This window comes from Parasteatoda tepidariorum, chromosome 7 (assembly GCF_982258835.1).
Source record: "Parasteatoda tepidariorum strain Cologne lab strain chromosome 7, Ptep-v5.0, whole genome shotgun sequence".
NCBI lineage: Eukaryota > Metazoa > Arthropoda > Arachnida > Araneae > Theridiidae > Parasteatoda > Parasteatoda tepidariorum.
This window is the reverse complement of record NC_141761.1, coordinates 33,032,203-33,051,399: the sequence shown is the minus strand read 5'-3', so window position 1 is coordinate 33,051,399 and position 19,197 is coordinate 33,032,203. Positions and strand designations below refer to the sequence as shown.

The 19,197-nt window shown below is 29.6% G+C and overlaps 1 protein-coding gene across 2 annotated transcripts in view; it reads left to right on the top strand.

Moving 5' to 3' along the window:
• Window positions 1–19,197, top strand: part of LOC107443943 (BAR/IMD domain-containing adapter protein 2) — a 255,616-nt gene that overhangs the window by 146,097 nt on the left and 90,322 nt on the right. Inside the window, exon 3 of one of the 2 annotated variants that reach the window (XM_071183633.2) lies at window positions 4,865–4,957. In XM_071183633.2, coding sequence (XP_071039734.2) covers window positions 4,865–4,957 — 93 coding nt within the window. Of the gene's footprint in view, window positions 1–4,864; window positions 4,958–12,908; window positions 13,008–19,197 lie in introns of those variants that run through there. The other variant, XM_043039373.3, reaches the window with a different exon arrangement.

Genomic DNA, 19,197 nt, shown 5'->3' with positions numbered 1-19,197 from the left:
TCAATGGCGTCATGAATATTTCTGCTGATATGAGCTGACCAATTTGTCCTGGTGTGAGTTTTTCAATAAGCCAAATCATGTGGCAATTCTCTTTTTCTGCCGTTCAATAGAATGCATCAAACACCGTGTCTCTCTAAAAACATGACTTTTCGCAATAAAACCAAGTTTAGAGCTTAATATTTGTTTTAACTCACGTGTGATAATGCATCATGAAGATCCGATGATGTTTGCCTAAGTTACTAAAGCTCTTTAATTTTAGCTCAAGCAGGATTGCATGTGAATGTAATAAATAAGTCTAGCTGTCCATATGCGCACCGATACTTGTAGCAGCATCGAATGAAGTCATTTGGAAACACGAATGTACTGACCTATATTCGCCAAGAAAAGTTTCTATTGATTTGCTTGACCCGATAACAACGTTGATAATGGCTCGGCTGGCGACGTTAAATCTGGTAGTTACACTTTGCCTCCAGAACAGCAAATTCCAGCTGTTTCATTCTTAAATTTGAGAGCACTACAAAACATACATAATTGATCCATTTTTTCGATGATGACGCTTGGGTGAAAGACTATAGTTGGTTGTCGGATCATAGTGAAATGCACTGAGATTCAAATCAGAGTATTGGTAGCGTCTGAATAGCGAAGGGCGTTCTTGATTGATTTTTATTCTTGCATCCCGTTGCTCTGATGTTTCCGACGAACGGGCTTGATAAGTGCGTAGTTGATTTGTTAACAGTCTTCTTTCCCGTTGCTCTGATGTTTCCAAGGAACAGGCTAAAGCATTGTGTTCTCGATTAGTTTCAAGTCTTTCTTCCCGTTGCTCCGATTTTTCTGAAACACGGTTAGTTCTCTTCTTGCGTGCTTGAGATGTTGATCGACTAAGAGCGATTCGTTTGGGTGGCATATTTTTGCAAATACTCTCTTTCAAACAAAAAGAAATGTAGAAGTTGACAGTGGTCGCAAATTTGCTAATTCGAAAATTCACGTATTTATTTTAAACTAGCCGCCTAAGGCGGCCAGCTGTCCGCCACGCTGAAGGTTTTCACAAATAAAGTTTTTTAAAACGTAGCAGGAAATCTGAAGATTAGTGGACAATTAAAGTGTTCCTGTCCTGCAATTTTGTCTTCATATCCAGTTCTGCTGCAGATGTGTTATAGCTCTTGAGGATGTTTGAAATTATATAGCTACAACGCTTAAGAAAAAAAAAACTAAAATGCTAAATACATGAAAAGAACACGAAAACGAATAAATGTTTTATGGTATCAATTTCTATTTCTATATAATTTTTTATGGTATCAAATTCTATTTCTATATCTGTTACGTCAAGCACTCAGGTATTATAATTTGATCTAGTTGTGCTTGTATAATTTTGATCTAGTTGCGCTTTCTACGTCATTTTGTTAACATCGTTTGGTTTGTTATTTAACATCGTTTCGTTTGTTATTTCTAAGTTAACTTTCAAAAAATTGGCTGGCATCAGCATTTTTATTCTTTAAGTTGCTTATTTTTTCTTTTGGAATTCGTTCCTTTTTAGCAAAATGTTTTTCAACCTAATCGAATTCTTTGCCGACTGTTCTCTGTATATATAAAGAAAATAAAGTAAATATTTTTAAAGTGTTGTGAAAAGAATTTTTAGTTGTACAAAGTACTACAATATCGCTACAAAAATTATCGTCTTCGCTTAAGAAAAAAAAATAGAGCGTGGAAAGAAGAAGAAAAACTTATTATAACAATTATGAACAGCGACAAATATATCAAAGCGAAGCGTTCTATTTACGTATCGAATATGTTGCCACATTTTTAATACAAAAGTTAAACTTTTCTCCACTTTAATAAATGTAAACTAATGCGAACTTTACAATTAAATTATTAATTCCTTCGTATATCATTGGTTTAAGTTGTCGAAAATTAATATTTCAATTGTAAGGTTCGCATTAGCATACATTTATAAGAGTGGGGAAAAGTATATGCATTTTTTAATAGTTTTTTGAATATGGCTCTTTGAAGACGAAAAAGCAGACGAAAAGCATAGACTTACAAAATGACTGATAACTAAATAACTAATCCAAATTTTTAAAAAAGAAAAAAAATACTTCTTCATTATGTCAAAACACAATTATGTGCCGAGTTTCGTGCCTGGGCGAGGCTTCTGGGGCGATATATTGTGATTACAGACACACACACACACAGCCGCTTTTATTATTATGTATAGATGATAAAAAAGCAATAAAAATGAAATAAATTAAATAAGAAATATAATAATGATAAAATTTAAAACAAAAATCTATTTTTGGTAAAAATATACTTGTGGGTGCCCCTTGATGAAATTGGTAACTTATGTTTATCACCATTCCTGTTTGCGCGGAACACCGCGGTAACAGGAATGGCTGCCAAAACATAATGATATTTTAATAATACATTGGAAAATTTCAGCAAGACATCGGCCAAAACTTTATAAAATTGCAATGAACCCAATGTAAGCAAAATTAATAAACCCAATAAAATGCATTTTGAATCGAAATAAAAATTAATGGAGTAAGCACAGAAAGAAAAGGAAGAAAAAAACATCTCACTTATTCATTAAGCTTGAATTTCCTTAGTTTTAGGTGCACAGAATTCTGCAATGCAATAGCAGTTAGATACTGTCTAAATTTATCATGAATAGAATCTGTGTTCCTCCATCGCCACATAAATTCGGCGAAATACGAATTGAAAATGGCGTCTGTGGTATCGGAATGGCGGTGACATTTTTTTCTAAAGTCCTTTTTTTATGACTGCCCACATACCTTCGATCCTATTGATTAGAAGCAAAAGTAACCTAACCAGCCGGTATCCAACATAGAACTAACGGACTTCTGAAATTACATATACCGTTGAACATTTAAAAATAACGCTGAAATTTAAACGAATCAGAATCACGATTGGGATTCAACATCGGCCAGCTTGGAGATCAACCGCTATCACAACTTGGTGAGAATCAAGGGGCACCCTCAAATATAGTCTACTCCTATTTTTTAAATGAAATAATTAAAATGAATGTGAATTCGCAAACTTTGTAATAATAAACAATCTAATAGTTTTCAAATGACAACTGTCAGCAATGAAAAATTGCATACTAAATTGAGCTAAAATTGCATACTAAATATAAATAATTATTAAAAGCGTGCAAGATGAATAAAATTTGCTTTTGCCTTGATTTTTATTAAACAGTTTTCACAATACTAAATCCGTGATACGACCAATAATTACGAAACTTATTCTCGTTGATTTTATGTGCTTGTTGATTTTACGTTGATTTTACGTTTTAACCAATCAGAAAATTCCATTTCGATTTGCGCTGATACCGCTGGAACGGTTTGTGGCAGAATGTTCTATTGTGAATCTAAACCATTCTCGAATCCTTCTGAAGGTACACAGAAAATTTCATTTAAATCAGTCCAGCCGTTTAGGAGGAGTTCAGTGACATACACACGAACAGACGAAATATATATATATATATATATATAAATAAATTTACTCATCATCATTCACAGTCTATATAAACCAACCTATTCTCAATTTTTCGATTTCTGCACCGGGACAGAAACTGTTGCATTTCCGAAACCCTACGGGATGTAGAACATTAAAATGGAACTAAATTGCATTGCAAACCAGTTAAAGCAGAGGGCAAACATGGGATTAATGTAATAATTAGAGGTGACTAATAAATTGATTGTCTCAGTATATTATGGCCTTATCAAGTAATTCGAGAATACTAACTAAATATTGCATGATATTATTGACGTTTACCTTTCATAACAAGTTTGAAAGCAGACATAGCGATCTCAATGGGAAAATCAATGAATAAATTGCTCTTATTGATCAAAAGGGATCGAACTGATAATACTTTCATGAGTTGTTGGGATATTGCCTTCATGAGTCATTTGTAATTAGTTTCGAACAAGAATTTTAATATTTTTCAAAAACTGCTCATTTGCTGCCCTGTTTCAATTCTCTTTTTTCCCTTACAAAAAAAAAACCTTCGTATTTTAAACTTACATTCCTAACTTAACCAATATCCTTTAGAGTGAGAAATATACCTCAATTTCTATCACATTTACCACAAAAGAAGTCAAATGTTTTCTCATTTACTTTAACTTAGACTATTAAGGGAAAAATCGTAACACGAAAAATACCTAGCTTCATTAAACTATAACACGTTTAATCACATCATTTTTCTCTATATCTTAAATATTCCATTTGACTAATATATTTTAATACAAGATGATATAAATACACTTTTACAACTCTTGTTTAGATTGGGTAAAATTATAAAGATAAAGAGTTATCACTTATTAGATTGGGCAAAATTATAGAGATAAAGAGATATTGCTTATTAGATTGGGTAAAATTATAGAGATAAAGAGATATTGCTTATTAGATTGGGTAAAATTATAGAGATAAAGAGATATCACTTTGTTAGATTGGGTAAAATTATAGAGATAAAGAGATATCACTTGTTAGATTGTGTAAAATTATAGAGATAAAGAGATATCACTTGTTAGATTGTGTAAAATTATAGAGATAAAGAGTTATCACTTGTTAGCTTGGGTAAAATTATAGAGGTAAAAGTTTTAGTACAAAAATTGTAAATTTAAATTTCCTTTATTTATTAATTTTGATCATGCCAGATTCCGTGTGGAGTGTAAAAAATATGAGAATAAAAAAAATTCTCAAAGGAAGGGGTAAAGAATAAAGAAAGCGAAAAAATAAATAACAAAAATAATTTCTCTTTTTCTTGTTGCCAAGTACAATTTAAATGATAGATTACTTTTATGCTTATATCCGTATAATGTATGGTTATCTAACACTTATTCTTTTCTAGGTGCAGTAGCATGTTCTAAAACGTACTTAGAAAGTATAACAAAGTTAGCCAGACATGCGCATCAAGGCACATGGGGAGGATCTACTGATATTGGTAAGATGAAGATTTTTTATCTAACTGTAACTTGAATTCTTTCAATATTTTTTATTTCCAATGAGCTGCACAATCGGTCTTGCCGATGAGCAGACCTAGTGCTTTCTCCAGAGGTGGTATCTACTCTTTCAGGACCACCACAATGGGGGAGATACCGTTGGTCATGTTAATTTGGACGTCCAGTTTCTGCCACACTAGATGGCAGCACCAAGACTCTATTTGGATGCTAAAGTGCACTAGGAATTTAATTTTGCCGGAAATGCCAAGAGCCAATAAGGCACTCCAGGGACATGCCGCATAATCATACGACATGGCCGCTGAGGATTTTCTGCATCCCGAAAATCCGGTGTCTGGGCCGGGGATCGCCACCCAACCACTATTCTTTCAATATCAAAAAACGGAATTTCCATTTAAATAGAAATTTGAAACTTAGCATTTGTACAAGCCTTCAGGTTTTATAAACCTTATAATTAAAATATGTTAATGCAAAGTAAAATGGCAGATTGAATTAATTTAGAACAATATATTTGTACTAGAAAAATATTTAGTAAGATAAATTTATTTGTTTAAAATATTTTTCTGTGATCAGTATTAACTTAGAATGAGTAATTATTTAGAATAAAACTAGTAAGCCTCTTCGAAAAAAAATTTTTAATTCTTTGTTGCAAAAATTTCGTCATACATTTTCTTCACAAAATGCCAATTCACTGCAACAAAAAAACATAATTTTTTTCTAAAATTATGTTTATCTAAGACTTGTGAGAACAAATTGACATTTGGTTATCAAAGCAATATCAATTTTAAAAGCGTCTTGAATCTAATCATATCTCAAAATTAAAATTAGATAATGTAAAGTCATAGTTCCTTTATACCACACCATCAGTGCCTACATCTTATTCTGGTTTATCCCTCTTACAAAATAAAATTTTCATTATCAGAAGAATATCTCCAGTTTCCTTAACAGTAAAAACTTAAACCATGATGCCACAAATGACAGCAAAATAACACGAGTTTAGGTATCAATTTCTTTATTAAAACATGAAATAGTAGTCCATTTAAAATATATATATAACACATATTTTTATCAATAATCTAATCTCTTTACACCATTGGTTAAAAGTATCAATAGTTTAAATGTTTAAACTTTATGGAGCATTTAAAATAAATCAATGATTGGCGATAAACACTTTTGAAAATTATCGCCAAGGTTAAATGAACTTGATCTCGCAATCATTATTCTTCTACAAGTCCATGCATATTTCTCATTGCACGCAAACAGCATATGCATAAAAGCATCTCATTTAAAGTGCATTTATTTCAACTCCTTCATTCAAAATACTTAAGATATATTGGGTCGACAACAGAGAAATGGGAGATTAGTGAACAATAGTGAGAGCGTTGAAATATAAAATGAATTTATTACTGGAGAGACGCCCAAATGTAATTACTAGACTCTAGCCGGAAGAATTGAATTTACTTATCGGTTTATCATTAAACATTCAGCCAGATTCAATTGAGTTCGACGAAAGCTATGAAAATATTTTAGGATCTGCATTGAATTTTCATTTTCTGAAACATTGTTTGGGCTGTTGGCAAGTTCAAACTTAACTTATGATGATTACTTTTGTTGAATTATTTTAAGGAATAGTCCGGTAATGAGACAAAGCATTTGATTTAAGATTTTAATAACACTGAATGCCAACTGTAACATCAAGTATCCACATTTTTTTGAACTAATAATGTATTATTCTGAAAGCAGATTTAATAATAGTGGTAATTTATATAAATTCCAAATGTGCAATGTACAAAAAAATGGAACGACACACCCAGAATAACTTTTGATCTAGTGGTGGGATTTTAACGTACTAAGACTCAATTTTAATGTTTCCACAGCCAAACCTTTAACGCACTAATTAATTAGTGCAAACGATTTAATTATTATTCTGAAAGCAGATTTAATGATAGTGGTAATTTATATAAATTCCAAATGTGCAATGTACAAAAAAATGGAACGACACGCCCAGAATAACTTTTGATCTAGTGGTGGGATTTTAACGTACTAAGACTCAATTTTAATGTTTCCACAGCCAAACCTTTAACGCACTAATTAATTAGTGCAAACGATTTAATTATTATTCTGAAAGCAGATTTAATAATAGTGGTAATTTATATAAATTCCAAATGTGCAATGTACAAAAAAAGTGGAACGACACGCCCAGAATAACTTTTGATCTAGTGGTGGGATTTTAACGTACTAAGCCTCAATTTTAATGATTCCACAGCCAAACCTTTAACGCACTAATTAATTAGTGCAGAGGATTTAATTATTATTCTGAAAGCAGATTTAATAATAGTGGTAATTTATATAAATTCCAAATGTGCAATGTACAAAAAAGTGGAACGACACGCCCAGAATAACTTTTGATCTAGTGGTGGAATTTTAACGTACTAAGACTCAATTTCAATGATTCCACAGCCAAACCTTTAATGCACTAATTAATTAGTGCATACGATATTTTAATTTAAAAAACTATACACAAAAATATAATTAATCTGAATAAACATGCAGTTTCTTCAAAACTTTTTTTGTCATAAAATATGCGAAAAGGGACGTAGCTGCATTCTGCAAAATATAGTTTCAATAGTTCAGTCAAAAGAACGAACTAAAGTTTGGGCATCTTAATCTAAATTAAACTTTTTGCGTATTTCGCTATATCTTGAGAACTTTTTAAGCAAATCAGAATGCTCGCAATAATAAAATTGGTTTTATTCAAAGAATAATTCCATTCAAATAAATTTTTTAATAAATATTATTTTTCATTATTTTATTTATTGAAATTTTAATTTGTAGATTATACAATTTTTTCATCATTTTAAAGAATGAAATTTTAAGTGGTAAAAAAATTAAATTTGAACGAAATTGGTTGAATAGTTCTTTTGCGAAATGTAAATATAGGTTTTATAACAAGCAAAATAAAAATGAACCATCCTAAATAACTTTTGGTCATATGATCGGGTTTTCACGTTCTAGAACTCAATCTTAATAGTCCGAGGGGGTGACCTCAAATATGCTAGTTTATTAAAGCAGACTATTTTAAGTTACAAAATCAGAGGTAAAAGCGTATTGAACTCCTAATATTAATTTTACTATTTGCATATTTCATCATATGACGAGAACTTTTTGAACGAATTTAAAATTTCTACTCACATTTATAAAATTCGTTTATACTAAGATAATTCCATGCAAAATATAACTTTTAGTAAACATCGATTATTTTTCATTATTTTATTTAATAATGATGGTAAAAAAAAACTTCTTCATTGTAAGGTATATAAATTTTTACGAATAATTTTAACGAATTTAAACGAATGTAATTTAAAATTGCAAAACACAAAATTTGAGCGAAATCGGTCCAATAGTGCCTAAGAAATCGAATTTTAAAAATACAACTTTTTCAATGTAGTTTATAAAATATCGTCTGTTCTAATTAATTAGCATATTTGAGGTCAACCTCTCGAACCATATAGATGCCCTATAACATGAAGATTTGATCAATAGATCAAAAGTTATTCAGGGTGATTTGTTTATTTTTTTAAGCATGGTATAAACATGCCACCATGAGGTAATCTTTCCTTTTCTGTCATGCAGTATAATATTTTTGGTATAAATATAAACATCATTCAAGTTATATCAAAATAAATAGTATATTGAAATTCAGCTTTTCCAAATCTTTTTAAAAAGTGATGTGAGATATTAAGATTTTATGTTAGACATGTGCCACTTCCTCGTAAAGATAAATAAAAAAAATGAAAAACACCACTTGAAAAAATACTAAGTAAAAAAATTTTTTTCTCTGTCTAGAGAATGCCAAATATCTTTTTTTGTATCCTCTATATCGCAAAATGACTACACCTAGCAGAGTTTATAAATAAAATATGTATAAAAGTGATAAGACACGTGAAATGCCATGTTTCCAAACTTGGTTTAAAATATGACATTCTTGATTCCATAAAATTCAAGTTAGATGACGTATATTAGCTTCTTAAAATGGAAAGAATTAATAAACAAGACTGAATTTTATCAAATTAGTGAAGTGTTTGTTGTCCTATATTTGTTTATTTTTCTAAATACGGTTTTGATGGGAAAAATATTAGTGTATAAACCTGCAAATGATTCTATTGTTTTATTTTCAGGACTACTTATTGCCATACATGTGAGAATATATTACATATTCTCACTGTACTATTTGGTAATCAGTTTAAATTAATAAAGAAACTCACAAAAATTTGTTTTGTATAATTTTAGGTATAATTTTTAACGTAATTTCACAATAACCACATAGTTAAAACAGAACGCCTAATTTATATTTTCGAATATGTGTTTCTTTTTTGAAACATTTTTGCAATACAATTTTGGAATTATAACAAATATGGTAAATGAATTGATCAACTAAGGATACTAATTAATCACTGCAAATAAAAGCGTTTCAATGCAGTATGTCAAGCACAAAAATATTGTCCCCGAATTATGAAAACAGATTTAAAAGTATGCATACATTTTATTACTTTTCGAAAGAGTTTTGAAACTGAAATGAGACATTTTCTAAATGATTTGAATGCATAGTTAAATTTTAATCCACTGAATGAGTGGTACTTGGACATTGAAAGTAGAAAATGGTTGATAATGTCATATTCTATCTTCTACATATGTTTCGTTGATAAAAAAAATACTTAAAATAAATTATAAATAAATATAAATAAAATATATGTAATTCAAAATAATTTTTTGTATCAATTGTATTGTTAGTGCTTTAAATTTAAATTATTGAATTGATTACTTTCGTCTTAGGTAATACAAAATAAGAAAAATAAACTTAAATATTGTTATTTCTTTCAAACTTTTGTTAGAAGTAAATTAAATATAACGTGATGTTTTTCTATTCTTTATAACTTAAATAGAGCTAATTGACACAATTACATAAGATTATTTTATCATATTTGATAAAATCAGGCAACTTGATTTGTGGCCAGTAACTTAAAAGATTGTTCAGTGTTTTTTATTGAAATTTATTAAAAAAATAATTTTTTTGACTTTGCTCATAGGATTTTATTGAAAAAAAATTATGAAACTAAAATGGGACATTTTGTGTTATATGTCTAGTAAAATATGAAGTACAAAACTTTCAGAAAAGAATTTGCTGAATCCCTCCCTTTATTTAAGTTTTATCAAGATTAAATACTTAAATAACTTTGGAATGAAGCACAAGCTCCGAAATCTTTTTCAGTCCATAAGCGATAATACTTAAATTAGTCATAATTTACACTTTAAACTTCATTAAGCATTGATAGCTGAACATTGTGTCAAGTTTTTATGGAATATCAAAACTTAATTAACCATGGTTGATGTCTTCTCAATCACCCATAAATGAGAACCCGAACCCATAAGCTCGTGCCTTCAAGGCGAGACGGTCTTAATATTTAAAGCATATGCCATAAATTGACTTAGAAGAGGATAAGGAGCATTCATCCTTAAAAATAGACAGCTGCTTATGCTCACGCTTGTATAGCGTTGAGAGGATAACTATACTTGAATGCAGCTGGCTTTGAGGCTTAAAGTACCTGATGACTTTTAAAAATTGTCTCACGGGGCAACTTTTAAGGAAACGTGGCATTCCCACAGGTGAAATCTAGCCAAAACTTTCCACAAAAGCTACTCTTTAAATGGAGAGATTTAAAGTGCCATAAACAACAACGGCCACAATAAATTGCGGGTGGGAAAAAGAGGTTTCCATTTTCTCTTAAACTTTCGGGAAAAGTTTCTATGCATGAGATTCAGGTCTGAGTTGAATGTAAATATGGCTTCTGTTTTTGAATAAAGAAGGATTCAAAATGACAGCCAAAGATGTGAGTGGAACATTCCATCAGGAATTCAACGAATGCTTCCGAGTGTTCTGTTAGTAATGTTTACCTCAAATGCTTATCTCAGCTGTTTTACTTTGGAAATACCAATTTTAGTTGGCAGCCTTTTTGGAGATATTTTGAAAGCGAAATATTTACGACAAGTATTGAATGTTTGAATTTTATTTTTACAAGATTAGAATTTTTGCAATCTACATTAAAACTTTAAGTATTTCATTATCTAATAACGGCTATTTTATAAAAAAAAAAAGTAATATTTAAATAATCGTTCAAAAGATAAGCCATAACGTGGGGAAAATTTCTGCAACTTTAATAAAATTTTATGTTAAGCCATGTTTTTGGAAAGCTAAGCAGTATTATCCTGCAATAAATTTTAAAAAAGCAAAATAACATCATTCAACTTAATACACATTAAGGCTGCTCACAACACTAAGGTTGGAACAAATTTAAATAGTATTATGGTGGAAATTTATAACAGGGCAGGAGAGATGTTTTTTTTCCCTAAGTAGCTACATGAATATCATTGCATAAATTTTTATTAACTGATAAATTACACCTTTAATTGGTACTTGCAATTCGAGAAGAAGAATACGTGATTAGGCCTAACTATAGAATTTAAATCACATTGTTCGGCCTAATCACGTGATTGTGTTTAGCGGATCAACGTTACAGCAATTAGGCTACGCTTATTACCACGCTGAATCAATTCTCGAATCAGATTTATCAGGATACCTGTAGGCAACGTCACGTGTGTGTATTGTACCTGATTGGCTTCTGAATCGTGACATAAACGAAAGCCATGATTTACCCACAATGGCGTCACCTGCAGGTATCCAATTCAAAAGATAAATATTCTATAATACTAAAATAAAGAGTTTTTATGCGTGTGTCTTGTAACTATAGAACAGTTTGTTCCATCATCCTGAAATTTGGACATCGGCTGCGAGGGCTGATTTTAGCTCTCGCTCCTAAACTTCGGTCGATTAGATCAATTAGATTGCTTCGGGGAGACATGTGAGAAATGGAATTTTGCGATTCACTTAGCGATATAGCCACTGTTTTAAAGAAAACTGTAGACGATTTTATTTTATTTTTAAACTATTTTATAGTAATGTCACTGATTTTTGCTAGCGCATAACTCTCATGATTTAAAAAAAATGATTTTATTATCTCGTCTTTTATTATTTATTATTCGTTATATCAAATAAAATGAATGATAAATGTGAACGTAGAAGCATGCGTGGACTACTTCACTAAATTAGTATTTCTAACGTTTTCTGATACTACGTGTTTATTTTGCTGATAGTTATAATTTCGAAATGTTTTTTTATGAAATTAAAAAATTTAAAATCAACTATAGTTATAATAAAAAAAATAAGTTATGTACCGAAAAGAACGAATGATTATGGGAGAAATGGCATTAATTCTTTTAAGAGAAACGTAAAAAATTGCCAACCTATAATTGAAGCCGATAATGCTTAATTAATTTGGTAATATATGCTAAACGAATTAAAAAAAATTGCTATGTGCTAAAAAGTAAAATTAATGGAGAAATGATAGTTTAAGAGAAACTTAAAAAATGGCCATACTATTATTAACGCCAATAAAGCTTAATGCAATTTGATATTGAGATTTCAAAATTGATATTGTAGATCAACAAATTAAAATTGGTGTTTTTGATAAAGGAAAAGCTTTTAATTTTAAAGTTATTTTTTCTGTAATTGAGAAACTAATTTATGTAGTAAAATTTTCAAAAATTTGGTTTTTTCTCAATTGTTTAGAATTAATAAAATCTGTAATAATGTTTTAAGTTTTCAAGATGCAACCAATATTTTTTTAAAAAATTTGGAAAATAATGGTTTTTCTCTTAATTTTTGTAATATTAATTTTAATTTTAAGAAAATGATTAAGAATTATTAGGCTTTTTTCATTGATTGAAATTCCATTTTTGTTCAATTCTTCTCTGTCACGTTTTGTTTTGTTTTGTTTTATGACGTCACTACTTTCTTTACTGCTGTCCTTTTTTAAGCCCCGCACTTTTGAGGGACTTGTTTTCATTTTTCAGTCTATTGTATTTATGTTTTGCAGTCGTTTGTGAATTTTTCAGTAATTTGGATTCTTGTTATTCAAAGTAAGTTTCTTTTCTTACTTTCCCTCTATAATTGTCTTGTTTTATACTAATGAATGTATTAGCTTGTTTTATACTAATGAATGTATTGTTACGTCAGCCATGATTGTCCTATTTTTTCATTTTTTCAATTTTTACTAATTTTTCTTCGTCTCATGTGTTAATGAAATTTGAAAATAGGCACTGGGCACTATTGGTGTTATAGTAATTGGTGTTGTTTTAATAGGTTATGCAATTTTAATAGTCACAAATTGTAGACAACGCAATTTAGAAAAAAAAGCAATTTGCATATTTTTTGTAACTTTAATACTTAGGAAAATATTCGAGAATCAAAAGAGGAAAGGAAAAATATTGGTGATTTTTTCAAGATGGCAAGAACGTGGTAGTTAAAAGAATTGGAAAACTAGGATTTTTCATAAATTCAAAACTACCCAAATTTTTGTAACCATTCATGATAATTTGACTGTATTATACTGCTATATTAACATATTTGTTACAAAAATTACTTTACAGGTTCTAAAATTATTTTTGCGCACTTATTTAGCAGATGAATAAAGAGAAAAAAAATTATTTTTATTCAATTTATTCTTTGCTGGAATTACTTTTAAGCAAGTAAACGAAAAAATCTCTTAGAGTTAATTTTTGAAACTAAATGAATTATCTTCCAGTCTTTTTTAAGATTATTAAACACGAATGAAAGAATCTTAAAATGACTGGAAAATAATTAAAATTAGCTTTCAAAAATTTTTTATTACAGCCCGATCTCTTTATTGCAAAAACAAGAAGGGGGAAATAAAATTTAAATAATAGAATAATAGAAACTTCAGGCATTTTTCAATCTTGCAGCGCAGGAGAAAACATACTTTTATTTTTAAGAGAAACTTATTTTTTAAAGAGCAAAAAATTTTAAAATTCCCATTAGTTCGATTTAACTTTTTAAAGTTGTTCTAACACAATTTTTTTCTCCGAAGGAAATAAAAATTATACACAATGCAGCAGCCTCAAACTATCGAACACACTGCCAAATAACATAAATATTCGAAAAAAGAAATTAAAAATTTCTATTTACAAAACCAAGCAATTACAAAAGGAAACAGATAAAAAGCAATTAATGCATTAAGGCAACTTTTAGGAATAAAATTTGCAAAATCGCTTAAATATAGGGTAAAGAAAGAATTCCGTGAAAATCGTAATGTGACAAATTCTTGTAAAATGGAATTAAAAAAATTTACATTAGGAATATAAATACCAATTGAAAAAGGCAATTTGAAATTGAAAAATATTTGAAAAAAGCAAAACCAGAAACAAAGATAACAAAGAGTAGTTCAAAGACCATCATGACATACACCTGCAGGTTTCATCAGACAATTAAACTGGTTTAGATGCTTTTCATCATGCCTTTCTCTCAATTTTTCGGCAGTCTTCGATAAAGTAATTCTTTCTTCTTTGCTTACATATTGATTTGAACCCGCTCCCTACTACGTATATTGAATATATTTTTTTAACTTCATTGGTGATAAAGCTCTAAAAAATTTGCCTCAAGACCAGACATTGCGCAACACCCTGTTGTAAATATACAAATGATCATCGATTATTTTTCATGAAATTGAATGCTGAATAAATCTATTATGTAATATTTTTGGGGAATTATCTTAAAGATGGGAAGAGTAAAGAAAGAGATACGGTAAGGACCCACTGAGCAATGCAAAATATAATCAATAAGAAAGACACAACAAAAAGAAATTTATTAAATAACTTAAAAGCTAGTCCCAGACTGATTTCCCCTCCTTTTTTTAAAAAAAAAAAAAGGTCATTTGTATAGCATCGAGGTTCCGTTTTGAAACGCAACGTTTTTGTTTTTAGAGATATTTTGTGTTGTTCTTAAAAACAAGAAAGAAAAAGAAAAGAAATTAATATAAAAACGACTAATTTAAAGAGTTTGCTATTGCAGTTAATCACAGAATCGAAATGGTATGCTAATTTGGAATTCTTGCCAAAAGAAATGCGCTCACACTCAGATCGCTTTCACTTTCACAAAATATGATAAAAATTAATTTTTCCACTTAACCAACTAGTGCAGGTAGATTAATATCATGATTTGAATGTGATCTATAACATAATTTCCTGAGACAACTGAAACTGAACACAGTTAAACTTTATTCTAATGAGTTGAACTTTTAAATAATACTCTTAATCTAGTAATGTAAAGCCCTCGAAGAAAGCAACAACAGACACATTACGGAATTATATTAACTTTTTTAACTGTCAGTGTATGTTTTTCAGTTTTTTGTATGATTGCACAAAGTTGATTGATACCAATTGTTTAATTAACCCACAACGAAAAATGGTACTCATTTAGTGAAAAATGAGAGTAGAAGATAATTTTATATGAAGATTTTTAATTTGTAGGATTAGTCCTAGTATTAATAGAGAAATCACGATAACGAAAAATTTGTTGTTGTTGTTTCTAATGCTACTTTGCAATACCAGCAAGCCTGTGTGCTGAAATAAAACTAATTTAAGGCAGAGGGTGCGTTTCCTGTTTTCTGTGGTGCAATCTATGGTTAAGAATACGACTTATGCTACACACACGCCACTGCCTGTATATAGATACGCCATAGCCTGTATATAGATATACCCATTGTTATATTATAAGCCCATTCATTTATCCACAGATCGTAATTTTGACCTGAACCAGAGAAAGATCAAAGTTCAATTTAGTACCCCCAGAGTTATGATTTGTTACGGAAAATGGGTGACTTTGTGACTCGAATATTTTAACGTGCACCAGTCACCATTTACTTCGGCCGGTAGGGATCAAACTCATGACCTCTTCGGCATGGGTCCAACGAACTACCAACCTGGCTATCCCAGCCCACGAAAAAAGATACAGTTTTATTTAATAACATGCTCTAAATACGGTAATCATTTTAATTGTTTGAAGGAAAAATTGTACGATAGCATAAAAAAAGAAATCCGCTCTTCAGAAAATTCGGTGTCACAAGAAGTTTTCTTGTACTAGCATAAAAATGTGTAAGTACACTGAAATTTAAAGTCTTTTATTGCTGCCAATATGTTTTGAAAGTTAAATGATAAAAAAAAATGGAAAATAACTGGTAGTACATCAGCCAGAAGCGGATGATTTCCAACAGAAACTGGTGCTATTTCTGAAAACGACTCTGAACGGATAGCGCGACTCCCCATCAGATCGTTTGCTAAAAAAAAATAAAAATAAAATAATTCTTGAAATTTGGAACGGAATGTATTAATCTAGTAATTGAACAATATTGGTTTTTTCGAAACAGTGTTTTTGAAGCAGTACTATTTTATTACGGAGCAATGCACCTTTGCCTACACCTAATTGAAATAAATCTATGAAGCTAAAATCAGTAGAACAATATGCGTGAAGGTTTAAATAAATTATGTAAGAATACAATTTCGCCCTCTTTAAATTGATCTTTTATAATAATTGTCAATGCAATAGAAAGGCGGAATTACTTAATTTAATTTTTAGGAAGAATTTCCTGCTTCGCAAATAAATAAAAAGCAATTGAGGCAATGGAAATACATAGGCTGTATTTCCTCTATACATAGCAGCTGCGAAAACTCCTATTTGAACTGGGTGTTATCTAATTTGACTTTCTGGAAATTACTTCTTCTCGCAGTTAGATGATTATTGCTGTAATTAATGGAAGGAGTGTTAATTTCAGCTCCATGAAGAATTTTAAATAAAGATAAGAAAGTGAAGAAAATAATTTTCGTTTTGGAATGCATAACGAAGATAATTCTATCCAGCATTCCAAAAGCTCATCAGATGAAAGTTATCTTCTTAGATTTGTTTCTTGTTTATATATTCTCCTTTTATTTCTTGTTATGTATCGTAGTTGTTATTCTCAAAGAAACTTCATTTATTTAAGGGTAAAAAAAAGCATGTGGAACTGTATTTGATAAATTAAAATATTTTGATAATTAAGTGTGATTCGCAACTTTTAAGATTCATGATTAGATTTTTAGCTAACTTTGCTAATGATACATTTTTACTTTAAATGTACACTATGACACAAAACGTCAATGAATTTAAAATATGTTTTAATTTCTAGGATCAATATTAATTTCACATCATGATTTAAATTTTTTTTTTTAAAAATTGTAGTTTTAAAGTTCTTGGGAAAGGAAAATTTTACATCAATGTTTAATAAATCCGCTTTTATATTTTTTCTTTTCCTATAATGTAATGTAAGTTCAACTTTTAAATTTTCTAAAAACATTTCCAGTTAAATAACTTTGAAATAAACGATTTTATTCTGATTTCTTTTTATTAACATATAAATAAATAAAAAATCTGCGATCAAAATGAGTTATTCTTCGGGAAAATATGTAATATCTGTAAAACTCCGTAAAATCTATTTTAAATCTGAGCCCCCCGTTTGCTCCGCTCACAAATCGTCGAGGTACACAGTTGAAATTTTTTCTGGGAAAATGGTTAAAAAACAATTTATTTAATTGTTATTTTACAATATTCAAACAAAACAGTCAAACATAATTAAGATGGTATGCAAATTGTTAACCGTGAGAAAAATCATTTATCAACTACTTTCACTTTATACTGTTAAACAACCAGAATTTTATCACATCAACTAGGCCCACCTAAGGAAGCCACTTAGTTCCTTGTAGTTGGGTACATATTATATTATTACTTTTTCTAAATGCTGCTTTCCCTAAATATCGTCTGTATAACGAAAGCCATTAATCGAATAATTAAATACTCGTATTTAGGAAAATATTTCTTATAATTAGCAAATATAAGAAGTTTCGTATAATATCTAACATTATGCAAAACATAATTCAAACTAAAAAGTAAATAAAAATCATTTAAAATAGTAAGTATTCATTTATAATAAATTAAAGTTAGATAAAATTTTAAAAAAATCAAATCTAAATATTCTTTCATATGTTACAACTAATAATCATTTTATTTCATTCCATTTACTACGCAACAGATTATATAATCAACTAGACTCAAACTTTTTTTACCAAACTGTTTTTGTAACTCATTTATTGCGCAGAATCAACTATTTTATGTGCTTCTAATTTCGTTTTTATGTGCAGTGTTTGGCAGCAAATTACATGAAAGAAATCATATCTCGAATAAAAGTAATGGAATAAAATGGGAAAATCGATAAGATGTTCGATAAATATATTTTTTTCCGGCTTTTCTAAAAAGAAATTAAACTTTTGGCTTTGCAATTTTATTTAATTGAAAGAAACACAAAATAAGTTCGAAACTGATTTAACAATCAACTAGATTCAAACTTCTTTAACCAAACCTTTTTTGTAACACATTTATTGCGCAGAATCAACTATTTTTCGTTTTTATGTGCTCTGTTTGACAGCAAATTGCACGAAAAAATTCATATTACGGTTAAGAGTAATAGAATTTAGATATGAAATGGGAAAATCGATAAGGAGTTAGATAAATCTATATTTTTTCATGCTTTTCTAGAAAGAATATAAACCATTGCCTTCACAATTTTATTTAATTGAAAGAGAAAAAAAAAATCAGAACGAGAAAAGGTTCGAAAAAGAATTGAGTGAGAACTTTATTGTATCAAATATTTGTTTTATTATCTAGATTTCTTTTCAGAGAAGTTTTATATTAGGTTTTTATTCTTTTGAAAAATACTTTGATTTATCAAATTTTGGGAAAGTTATAAACTTTTTGAGCTCATTTATGTTTCCAATTTTATTGCACTGAAATAATGAGTTGCAGTTTCATGCTTGTTTCAGTACTATGATCATCAACGCTAAGATGAAAATGCAGAATTGAAAAATAATACCGTAAAATTCCATTTTGCATTTCTTTTTCCATGTTTTGGCAGTGATGATGGATCTTGCTTATGTTACTGAAACATTTGAACGCCTTCAATAAGTTTCATCTATGTCCCTTACATTGTTTCCCGACAATAGTTATCACAGAGGCTGGGATAGCCTGGTCTGTAGGAAGCTGGGTCCATGTCCAAGAGATCGTGGGTTCAATCCCAACTGATCGAAGACTCCCCGTGTAATAAATGGTGACTGATGCACGTTAAATCTGTCGAGTCGCAAAGTCCTCCATGTTCCCATAACAAATCAAATACTCTGGGGGTACTAGCTACTCGCCTTCATAAGTTTTCCTTTGGACTCGTGACGTAAA